Consider the following 12,876-nt stretch of genomic DNA (forward strand, 5'->3'; position numbering starts at 1 on the left):
CATTTAGGCACGTCGACATGAAGATTCTGCTTTGTTTGTTTGAGATGATGAGGAGGCAGAAGAGGGAAAAGACAATAAATTGTGTGTCCTCATAAAATCTCATCAGCAACCCTACGAAGCAAGTACCATTACCATCCCATTTGCACAAGAAATGGAGGTCTCAGTGCTCAGAGAGCACTCGTCCAAGTGCCCACGTCTCTGGAACAGAGCTAGCATTGCAACCTAGTTAGTGCAACTCTGTAAACTCTGAGTGTTTTTAATAATCCCCTCGAGTCGCAGTTATAGTTAGGTGCAGACACTGATAATAAAGTGATTCAAAATATAACCACTACCCCACGGAGCCATCTGGTTTCTCTCAGCCCCATCCCTGGGCCTCTTCTATTTCTGGTTAGTAAGGAATGGTGTCCAACTGTGGTTCTGCCTCCCCATTTCCTCTCTTCCCACTCAGGATGGCAGGAAGTCTGAACATTTCATCTACTTAGCATCTCTAGTAAGTCAGGCTGTGAACACACTTCACCATAAGCTTAGTAGCTGTTTATTGACCCTTGAACTAAGCTCTGGGAGGGGATATAGTTCAAAAGTCTGTCCTGGCCTGGCACCAAGAAACTCAGGATAATAATGGGTGGTAGGATAACAAAGTTCTTTGAGGAAGACAGAGTTGGTGGTATTATTTTAGGTTTCCAACGTGGAGCTATTTACTGCACATGTAATTTTAGAGCTATGTTTATTTGGATTGGTATTTAAAATTAGAAATTGACCATCTGTATTTTTCTTGATAAGTATGGAGTCATCCTGACCAAAAGGTTTTTGAAGGTCAGGAATAGCTTGTATTTGCAACATTATTTTTGGAAAAGAGAAAAAGATGTAGAAAAAGTTGGAAGATATTGCCCAGCAGTTGAGGACTTAAGAGAACTTTGATGTACATCCAGAGACGTGTAGCTATTGAAATAAAATTATAAAGTATGTATAACAACTTTAAAAATCACAAACATGCATGTGCAAAGCAAATGAGACAAGAAAAAGTGAACTTGACATTTGTGGAGCGTTTACTATGTGCACGTACTAAGCTCCATTTATTTTCTCCTTTTATCTTTCTAACAACACACAAAAAAGTTGATGTTACTTCAGTATTTCATAATTGGGGCACAGATATGTTAGGGGACCTCACCAGGGTCACAGCCAGCAGTTGACCAAAAACTCAAATCCAGATCTCTTAAAATCTGAATTTGATCATCTCTTCCCAGTTGATTTACTATGAGCTCTTTGGCCCTCCCCCAGCATTGTTTTTGGTTCAGAAATAATTGTTTTTACAGTAAAGAGTGGAGTCACATGAATTCAGCTGAAAAATGCTTGCATTGTAAAAACACTAAATCGTACAAATAATTGTGAATTGTTTTAGTCTGTATCATAGCGTTGCCAGGAGAATTAATAGCTGACACCATCTGTAAAAGGAAAACCTAATCTTAGCATAAACAATTTTAGTTTTATCTGATGTTTGAAATATGCATTTATGTAACTGCCAAAATATTAGCTACTCTTTGTTAGCCAGAAAGTTCCAGGGACAAGACAAGAACAGAACAGCCCATATTCATAGATAACATGCAACATGTTTTTTCCTTTTGGAAGGGCCTGTTGGTATTAACTAATGTTTGAGAACTAGGGGGTGGAAACCCTTGCATTAAACTAGTTCCAAGTAACTCATACTTTTAACTTTGCTTTTCACATGATAACTTTGTACTGCAATTGTCACACAACACAGAAAATTCTATCTTTGAGAATCATTTAACTACTTTTAAACAAATAATGTAAAACTTTTCTTATAAGGATTACATTTTTCTGTACCATATTTTATCCATTTTGATGTGTTTTTACCTTGCTGTATTTATTGTTAACATTGACCATTAGAAGTTTAAAAGCTGTTTGACTTAAAAATAAAGACTGTCTCTCAAAACTACTTGGGTTAGATTTGGAAAGGACTTTAGTGATTGTATTTGAATTTTTTTTTCAGAGTTTTTACTCTTGAAAACACCAGCACAATTTTACAGTATGTTTTATGTCTTTCTTTATGTTACCATGATTGACCTGGAATATTGCTAAGGAGAGAAAGCAAAGAATGGATAGACATAGATTTGTCAACTTTTCCCACTTAATTTTTGATTTCTTGGTGTTGAGTTGAAAAAAATGTTCAGTTCTTTCCATCTGCAATTGTATCCCTTTTCACTATTTTCTCAAGAAAGTGCTGTTTGACTAAGTTACTAGGTCTTCATATGTAACCTATGCTCTCTCATTAAAGAAATAAAAAATTCTTTAGCTGCCTGCCTTCTTTAAAGTGTAGAGTACACAGCCGCTGTTTGAGAACTTCTTTTCCTTCCTGATTATCTTTGTCTATTTGTATAAATTGCAAATTGCTTCCATAAAATAACCCCAAGCATGAGGGAATCCTTTGCATAAGTGGATGAAGATTTTTGTCTTCCACGAAGGAAAGCTTGCAACGGCCTCTTAATCATTCTCCTTCCTCTCTCTGGTTCCAGTATCCGGCCGCTCTGATGAACCTGGGAGCCATCCTGCACCTCAATGGCCGGCTCCAGAAGGCTGAGGCCAACTACCTGCGGGCGCTGCAGCTCAAGCCGGACGACGTCATCACGCAGTCCAACCTCCGCAAACTCTGGAACATCATGGAAAAGCAAGGCTTAAAGACTTCCAAGACCTGACACAGGAGGACGGTACCTCATCCTCCTCCCTATTTTAAAACTGGCTTCAATAACGAACAGAGCCTCCCAGCAGTGCTATGACAAGAGCTAGTTTGGATGTCAAGACCCAGGGAGAGGTCACTGAGGTCACTGCCGCCTCTGGGAGCATCCACTTCGCTGTTGGCACAGCCGTTAACACCAAAAAAGGGGAACGTGGGAAACCTCCTGAAGGATGCGTCTATTACCCGTAGAGCTGTGAACCAGAGCACTTAACACAGGATCTCTTGGCATTCTTAAAGGGGGGGTGGGGAGGTCGAAGTTTCAAATTTTGTTCATCTTTGAAAGCTAATTGAGAAATTGTTCCTTAAACACTGTGAGAGGAAGTCAGAGTGTCTGTTCAGCCATGGTAAACTATTAAGGTCAAGTGTTCACAGGGCCGTGATTCAAGTGTAGTGCGTGTGAATCCTGGTGAGCTGGCTGGTCGTCCTGGCGCTGCTGTCTTCCCTCTTTGGGGCAGCCTGCTTGTCGATTTCTAAAATGTAGAAGACTTTTTTTTTTTCCTAAATACCGTGTTAGGATCTGTCAGAATCTAGTTGTTTCCTGACTAGTGCACATAATGTTTTATGATTTACATGTCACTGTCATTTGGGCGTCCTTGGCTTTTCGTGTTCTGAGAAGGATCCGCAGAAGAAAGCGAACCATGCTTCTCACTGGTCTTGTGGGAGAGGCTGGGGAGGCTGTAGTCGTGCCCGGCAGGCACTTTACTTTAATGTCACCAACCCTTCCTGCCCCGCCATCTGCCCAGAACTGCCTAGAAAAATTCATTGTATTCATTCTTAGGCTTTTGATACTGCCTTTTAAAATGGCTATTCCTGGTTAATGCTCACACTTATATAAGGAGTAAATCAAACAGAAGCTTAAAAAGTGTTCCGGTTCCCATAACTGACGAGCAGCTGTTAGACAAAAGGGAAGATGCTTTGTGCCTCCCAAGATGTTGCAGGTTTAAAAATCAAGTCTGTGCAAAGGAGTGGTTGCCAATGATTTTATAGTTTGAGAAGAGTTGGTATGAAATACTAATCACTTTCTTAAAGGTACCTAAACAGCAGTGCTGATAAGTTTTTAGGGAATTATTTTTACCATATTTTGTTCTCCCCAAAAAACATTTAAAAAATGACTTTTTTTAAGCTGCAATAGACTGGAGCATTAACCCACGTGTTTCTAAGTCTCCTGCCAAGTGCTCTTCACAGTTGAAAACTATTTTTTCACTAGTAAATTTGGCATTTTATTTCCTTAACTATCAGTAACCACTTTAATGATCATTTCACAAGTAAACGACTATAAATGAAGTAGAGAGAAACATTTCTTGACTTGCCGTCAAACTTCGCTACTAAAAATTAACTTTGTAGAAATAACAGTCTACTCTCAAACTTCTTCCTAGAGAAAGTAGCTAGACAATACCCTACATATTTATTTATTTATTATTCTTCCATAGCAAAATAACAAAACTTGATTCATTAAACCAGTTCTTTACAAGTTGAAATTAGCATTTTCTCCTGTCCTTTCACACTCCATGTATATATGGTCAGCACTCCTGTTAAAGGGAAGCTGGACTTGCAAATACATCGTGTTATGTTTTCCTTGTATTTTATACGTTTTGCTGCATATCTGATGAATACAGTGGGATAAAGAATTTAAAGTAGTGTTCCTATGGCATTGGTGTTTTTATGAGAAGGGCAGTATAATGAGAGAGATTTGTTGATGGCATTAAAAGAAGGCCCTTCTAATATGTATATTATTTAGTAAACATTTAACTGAAGGGCCAAAAGTTAAATTATAACTAAATCACTGTGTTTTCAGAACAATATTTAACATTTAACAACAACAAACCCACGGTCAAACAAAAAGTGTGGGTTGAAATATATCTTTCATCCTCCAGTGCATTGGCAGATTGCAAAAAAAAAGGAAAAAAAAGAATTTAATATAAGGATATAGAGATGAATTCAGTGTCTAACATTTTTATTTATTTAAATAGTTATTGACCTATGATGACTTCCTAGTCTTAACATTTTATGTCTTTCTGTTGTTACTGTTCTTCCTTTCAAACACTTGGTTCTTAATAGGTTCGCCAATTGCACAGTAGAGGCACTTCATGTTGACCCAGTTCCCAAGTAGCATTAATAATTGGGCCTGTGTCATAAAATGCATGGATCATTAATAACTAAATGTCCCTGACACCTTTCACTACAGGGCTGGGCTTAGTAACTGACCAACTTGGGGGGAGGGCTGGAGGGTCGATAGAAAATGGTCAAAAAATGTCTCCGCTCAGGGATTTATGGTGGATTATTGCAGACAGTGCTAAAAATATAGAGCACAAGACAAGTTTACTAAATTAAAATTTTATTTTTTAAGAAACTGTTATTTGTATAAATTATCAAGATTTGTAGGCTTTCCTTTTGTAGAAATAATTGTTTTATGTGCCAGAGAATTTCGATTTTGTTTTCAACAATAAAGCATTGATAACAAATGCGTTGTATAAGCCTTTTTAAAATCCTCGATAGCAACAACACCTACACTTGGATTTTAACAGACTTGGGAGAAAGTTTAAAAAGGGTAGAGATTGTTAGTCAAATTAGAGATACACTGTAGCTAATACATCATCAATAATCATCATTGATTGTTAATTTGTAGTAGTTATGATAATAATAAGGGTTGCTGATATCAGATTTGCCATGTTCTAAAAATATGACATAGTTCTCGTTCTGTTTTGTTTTATTGATGACCTATAGAAAAGTGTTAGGAAATATCCCAAACAGGGCCAATTCCCCACTTCATAGGTTGTTTGGTAAAAATGGCCATATTTAGAAGATGCTGTTCCTCTAGCTCTGGTCCTGGAGGAGAGCACATCCCTGTTCTGCTGGGAGACACAGGTACAACACGTTCAGGAGTCCGTTATAAGGAAATCGCAGGTGGTTGTTGAATAGAACATAAGATACACTAGACAAGGTGAAAACTGGCAGCATTCAATAATCTTGTTAAAATTGTTGTTACAGAATAACATTATTATGTATCACCTAATTCCTTTATTACAGGATAAAATTTAACTAAAAGCGTTTTGTTTTATGCTAAACACCCTGTAGATTTGTGAAGTTATGTTCCAGTTTTACAGCTAAGGAAACCAGGGCTCAGTGGTATGAAATAACCTGCCCACAGCCCAAAGCCAGCCAGCAGGCCTGTTCCCGTGCTGTCCTGAATGCCCATGTCCTGTGTCATGTGAGCACTCAGGCGGTGAACTTGCATCCAGAGATGAGGTTTCTCACCCCCTTGGGGGTTTCTCTAGCTGTTCGATCTTCCATACATCATATTCTCTACCTCTCTTACTGCAGATGATCACGAAGATGAAAGGAGGTTGCTATGGTCTGATTATTTACATCCCACCAAAATTTCTCTGTTGAAAACCTAATGCCCAAAGGTGATGGTATTAGGAGGTGATTAGGTAATGGGGACAAAGCCCTCATGAATGGGATTAATACCCTTACAAAAGGGGCTCTAATGAACTCTCTCACCACTTCCACCGTGTGAGGGTACAGAAATCTGCAACCCGGAAGAAGACCCTCACCTGACCACGCCGGCGCCCTAATGTTAGACTCCCGTCTGGCCTCCAGAGCTGTAAGAAATAAATTTCTGTGGTTTATAAACTACCCAGTCTGGCGTGTTTTGTGATATTACAGGGAAAAAAACAGGGTTTCTGTGGATAATTTAAGAATTGTAATAATTCCAATTCATTTGTATGTACCTTTGGAATGTGCTTTTCACTTAATTTCAATATTATTTTTACTACCATAGATTTTGGTATACTTCCTACTATTTAAAACTCAACTCAGCTGAATGAAGGGGTACTGCTAGAAAACTGGGCTTACGCGTTGGACTGGGCACATGCTGTAAAGAAAGAACACGCTGAAATGGCAGTGCCGTCGGGCTAACTCAGTTAGATTTAGTTTTGCAGCAGAGAAATGCATGCCTTAAAATGCATTTAACTTTCTTGCTGTGTCCTTTTGGTGGTCTTCCTGCAGGATGCAATCAGAGTGGGCTTTGAATTGGCTTTCATTCCATCTGCCACTTCATATATTGGCCTTTTGTTGTTATTTCAGAGATTTGAGAAGTATTCCCCCTACCCCTGACCTAGTACTGTTGGAATTTGACCTTTCTTGGTAACATGACATTTCTGTGAAGTTTTTCTTTTACATTTCCCTAAACATTCTCCTAACTTCTTACAACTGCTCTCTGATGCTATTGTGTTATTCGGTTGTATAATTCCAAAGAGTGGAGAGAAGAGCTTTTGTTTAGCAAGAAAATCATGGATCCAATGAGAACGTTTCAAATATGTGAGACAACTTGATTGAGGTCATTAAAAAAAAAAACCTATAGGAATCTACGAAGTTAATATAATATCTAAAATGGTATTTGGGAAGTTTCTAGTGATTCCCAAAAGGTGAAAGTTAAGGGGGAAATTCATGGGGAATTAATGGTTAATTGCAATTAGTAATCATTAAGTTTTTGTTGTAGAGGTGGGGGATTTGGTTAGAATAGTTTGAGATTGTGTCCTTTTTGGTTGCTTAATAACCTGCCAAGATTAAGCCACTGTGTTGCAGCGGGGAAAAGCTCTAACAAATAAGAGAGTGGATAATATAACCAAAGGAGACGCTGGAAAAAAATGTCCAAACAACCTGAAGTCTAAACTAGAACTGGCCATCTATTCTGATCTGAAATAAATTTAATTTCTCACCTGCCTCCTTTGGATCTGACAGGAATATCCCTCATTCAAGACAAAGCTATCAGCCATTCTCCTGTCAGAGAGAACAGAGTTCTGTATTTTAGTAATAGCTCAAGACTCCTAGAAATGCTTTTTCTAATAATTTTCTACCATGTATCTTTCTTTTCCATCCTAGAAGACTCAAAATGAAATAACTCCTCTGAGAACTTTCTCTTGGCAACATCATTGAGCAGCTAGAGACTATAGTGAAAGTTTGAAAAACATGATGGAGAGAAAAATCAAGCAATTTACTTCCAAAAATACTAAAAATGTCATGAAGGGATTAAAATGCCTTTTTTCAGCTGGACACTCCTCTTGTATAGTGTAAAAGGTCATTTATTACTGGAAAATCAGAACTGGTGAGGGAGGAGGGGGGTGTTTGTGTGTGAGGAGTGGAAACCTTGCATTTAACTGTGGGCCCTTTTTCTAATCTCATTTAGCAAGAAATGGTATATTGACTCTAGTAATAATTAGCTTTTTAATTCTGCAGGCATCAACTTATTAAATTACATAAAGCCAATTAATCTCAGTAGGCTTTCATTTTTAATCCTTTTGTGTTATTTTAAATATGTCGTGCTTAATGTCTGTATGTTTTGTGTTTTCCTTTGCAATAGACTATTATTCTGTGAATGTGCCTTTGCCTCCACTTGATAATGATGGCAATTTGGGAAATCTCACTGGAATTGTGATGTTTTAAAGTGTCTTTTTAGAAATAGGTTCTATGCTGAGTTTGATAGTAATATTTGCTACAAGTTAAAAAAAAAATAGAAATCTGTTCTATACCACCAAATATTTAGATGTTAAACATACTATTCTATTAAAATGTAATTTAATAATCTTGCATTATATGATAGAGAAGAGCACATCAATATTATGTTTTATTATATCCCATCAGGTCTGACCCTCCCAGTTACTCTGTTGATGATATTTATAAAATGCTACTATACCGACAAAACCTCTTTCTATAAGGTGAGTCAAGGAACTTTATCAGTTTTTTTGTCACTTCTCTTTTATAGAGCTCATTTTTTGTGGGGAAGGGTTATTTAAAAAAATTTTTTTATTGAAGCACAGTCAGTTACAATGTGTCAATTTCTGGCGTACAGCACAATGTCATGCATATACATACATATGTTTTTTTTTCCATTGAAGGTGATTGCAAGATACTGAACATAGTTCCCTGTGCTATACAGAGGAAACTTTTTTTAGAATTTATCTTTATATATAATGGCTAACATTTGTAAATCTCAAACTCCCAAATTTATCCCTTCCCACCCCCTTTCCCTGGTAACCATAAGATTGTTTATTATGTCTGCGAGTCTGTTTCTGTTTTGTAGATGAAGAACTCAATTTTGTTTGGAATTTTATTAATTCCAAAATTTTTGCACTGTGAGTGATGCTGAAGATGAGTTAGTCTGCTGCTATTTCTCAAGTGGCCCCAAAGTGACATTCACAGAAATCATAACAGCAACATCGGAGAGCAGGAGAGAACGTTAGATTTGACCTCTGCACTTTCCAATGAAGATGTTGTAGTTTAGGGCAGTCAAATGACATAGGTAAGCTTTCTCGTTTACAGTGCATCCAATGTAGCAGGTACAATGTTGACTATCAGCTGCAGGTTACATCCTGCATGGCCCATGCCACCCATCCAGGGTTTGTGAAACATCTCTTCTTTGGAGTAGAGGGTAGACCCAAAGCTCACAGAGAAGGTTCCATCAGGGTTTCTTTATGGATTGCAGACATGGAAGCCATTACTTCCTGAAAATCCTGTAACACTAATTTAGTTTGGGTCCTTGATTTAAGGCATGAATTCTTCATTTTAGGATAAATTTATGAACCATGACTAGCTGAACACAGCTGGTCTAAGTAACAGTATTACAGAGGAGCATTGGGGTAGATGAAACCATTTCCAAAGAGCCATCCCTGTCATCTGATGATACTGTGTGGTTCTTTCTTCTGCCCTGGCCATGGTGCATCATGGAACCAGAGTTCCTGAGCCCATGACAGCAGGTTCAGTATGCAAGACTGCAGTAGACATAACCAAACTGGATGTGATCCTTCATGATGAAATTGCCCAGCTTTTTTTCCTTTATTTTACCTGAGGCTCTTTGTAAATTTTTTGGAGTATACTAGCTTCATGAAAGCTTTTTTATAGCCAGAGAATAACTGTAAAATATGGATAGCATGTCATTTTCCTATTGCAGTGTAACAACAGTAAATACATTTGCTATAAGTCTTTATGATCATTGGCCAATCTATGTGATTGCTTTTCACCGACCTTGTCCACCTTCTCTCTGTTATACACACACACACACACACACACTCACACACACACTCACACACACACACACTCACTGTGGGGCTGGAAAGTCTACAACTATGAGTCCAAACATAAGCATCTGTACTAATGGAAATCATTATGAGGACTGAAACATAATTTGAAATGTTTTGATGAGCAGAGGAAATAAAGTGAGATCAAAGCTTTTGTCCTCAGATGAGTGATTTAAATTCAGACAAGGAAGAGTCAAAAGGAGATGAGGGCAGGCATTTCTTAAGACATTGTTGTAGACAGCCTGGCATGTCTCTTCACACTCGCCTCTATGCCTGTAGCGATCAAGCTGAATCACCCCTTTATCTGGGGCACTTTCCAGCCCTCGTTCTGGAAAAGAAAAACCAATCAGATAAAAAGAAGATATGACAAGCATCAATTTGCAGCTCTCCATCTTCAGGATAAGAGAAATTACTAAAGTGACCTTTAAATATCTTAGTTTTAAACGTATTTCATCTTGGAGACATTAACCAAATAATTAAATAATGCGAATTATCTAGTACAGGACCCAACACTCAGTAATTCTGAGCACTGCTGAAAATGAGGTGCCCACGGGAACACCCCAGTTGTATCCACTTTCCCTACTGGCTTTTGCTCCCCAGGTGACATTGTATCCCATACACAGCATTCAACTTGCTCCTTGGAATTACAGGGCAGGGTGGGCCTGCCCATAGATATAAATCTGAATGAAGAGAGTTAATTATTTCATTTCTTCACTCTCAAGATTGTGTTCCTGTTGTAATTATACTTTTTACATGCAGAGCATTTCACAGTTTTCAAAAGGCTTCTTTTTTCTTTTTCTTTTTCTTTTTCTTTTTTTTTTTTTGGATATTTAGCTCTTGAAAGCAGTTTGGTAAAGTAGACAGGAGAATCATAATTATTCTCAAATCCAAACTCCAGAGGAGAATTCAGAAGCTTAAAATGGCCATACGACTCGCCCAAGATCACATTCTGTACAAAAGCAGGTCTCTCTCTTTATCCTGTGACTTTAGTCTAAGTCCTGGGCAGGCATGAATGGGTGTGGGTGCAATCAGTACACCAGGGGTTCCTGCTTTCCTTTCTTATTCCCTTAGCCCCTTAGGATCAGATACAATGAAGGAGTGTTTCCATTTGAAAGATTTTCTCTCAAAACTGGATACTGATTCGAACTACATCCTTCCATGGTGGGAGGATAGAAACAGGAGGAGAGGATCACTCAACTGTAAGGTGCATGGACCACAAAAATAATTTCACTTTTGTCCAACCACTTTGTTTGTTTCTCTGCTTCTCAGTATTGGGGGTTTGGCATTAATTGTTTCTATTTAAAATGTTGGACTTATGAAGTTTTCTCCTGCAGTTCAGGTGTCAGCTGAGCTCAGCCTGACGCCCCCCCCCCAATCTTCTATGAGACATTGGATGCGGTTGCCTAGTTTTTGCAAATACCTGCCCCTCACATCCTGAGGCTCCGAGCCCCTGCTTCTGCTTTTCTCTCCTGGCTGCTTCTTCTTGCTGCTCGGCCTTCACTAGTTGCAGAACAGATTCTTTTCTGATTTCCTCTAAAACCATTCGCATTTGTGTGTGTGGTCAATTTGGAAGGTTTTGGTGGCAAAGTGATTTTAATCAAATAACTTAAAATGGAATATTGTACATCCTTGGACCCCTATTTCTCTAGCTGCCCGTGACTGGTGGGGTTTCTTTCTCCCTGGTTCCCCCTCTCCACTGGTTTCAGACCCCTTTCAGGCTGTGCTCTCTCCTGTGCTCAGTCCAGTCTCAAAACTCTGTTACCTGCTTCTGTGAAGGCCTCCAGACCTGTCCTACTGTAAGGAAAGCTGATTATCCAGGTGTTTTTCCTAAAAGAATTTGAAAACTGACAGCCTGTAGGCTGAGTTTAGCCTCTCATACATGTTTTCCAAAATGTGAACAAATAGGAATCTAGAGAGTTTTTTTTTAATCAAACTGTAGTTGATTTACAATGTTAGTTTCAGGTGTTCAGCAAAGTGAGTCAATTATGCATATACATACATCTGTCTATCTATATATCTATATATATACACACACAGACATATATTCAGATTATTTTCCATTATAGCTTATTACAAGAAATTGAATATAGTTCCTGTGCTACACAGTAGTTCCTTGATGTTCATCTATTTTATGTATAGTGGTATGTAATTGTTAATCCCAAACTCCTAATTTATCCTTCCCCTCTTGCCCCTTTAGTAACCATAGTTTGTTTTCTATGTCCGTGAGTCTATTTCTGGCTTGTAAATAAAATTGATGTATTTTTTAAGAAGGAATCTAGAGTTTAAAAAAAAAAAAAAAGGCTTGGGTTTCTGACTTTCCTTGAAATACAAAATATCTGGTAACTGGGGCCGTATCTCTGCAGCAGCTGCTGCTCCATTCAGTTAGGACTTACTCTCAGGCACGTCACTGTCCACAGCGCTCCAGCTTCTGCCTGACCTCCAGATGCATTTGAGTATAAGACTCTTGCTCTAATCAAAGGCAGTTCCTCCCTTAATGGGGGACTGTGACAGCTTCTGTTAATCTTTTTTTTTTTCCACTACGTGAGCTTATAAAAGTGTACTGGAAATGTTCAAAGATGATGATTATCTGTAACTTTTTTAAATATTTGAAAAATTTTTTAAGACTAAAAATTCTATCATACCATTTTTTAAAAATTGAATTGTTTTCAGTTTTGGGGTGTTATGAACAGTGCTACTGGGAACATTTGTGTCTAAGCTTTTGTGGGAACACGTGTTTTCAGTTCTTTTGGACAGACACACAGGAGTAGAATTGTGGGGTCAGAGGGTTATTCTCCAGTTAGTCTTCTGAGCAACGGCCCAACTGTTTTCCACAGTGGCTGCACTATTTTGCGTTTCTACAAGCGGTGTATGAGAGTTTCAGTTTCTCCATATCCTCACCAACACTTGATATTTTCTTTTCCTTTTTTTATTATAGAGATCCTAGTGGGTGGGAAGTGGTAGCTCATTGTAGTATTTATTTGCATTTTCCTGGTGGCTAAAATCATACTGTTACTGGGAGGGGAGAATAAAAGTTACCTCAGTTCTTGG

General features: G+C 38.2%; 1 protein-coding gene across 2 annotated transcripts in view; it reads left to right on the plus strand.

The window, feature by feature from the left end:
- Positions 1-6,388, plus strand: part of TMTC2 (transmembrane O-mannosyltransferase targeting cadherins 2) — a 470,409-nt gene extending 464,021 nt beyond the window's left edge. For both annotated transcript variants that reach the window (XM_064491564.1, XM_010975092.3), the window contains one exon: positions 2,532-6,388. In XM_064491564.1, coding sequence (XP_064347634.1) covers positions 2,532-2,711 — 180 coding nt within the window. In that variant the 3' untranslated portion in view covers positions 2,712-6,388. The remainder of the gene's footprint in view (positions 1-2,531) is intronic.
- Positions 6,389-12,876: the final 6,488 nt, after the last annotated feature.

The sequence above is a fragment of the Camelus dromedarius genome, chromosome 11, assembly GCF_036321535.1.
Source record: "Camelus dromedarius isolate mCamDro1 chromosome 11, mCamDro1.pat, whole genome shotgun sequence".
NCBI classification, from domain to species: domain Eukaryota; kingdom Metazoa; phylum Chordata; class Mammalia; order Artiodactyla; family Camelidae; genus Camelus; species Camelus dromedarius.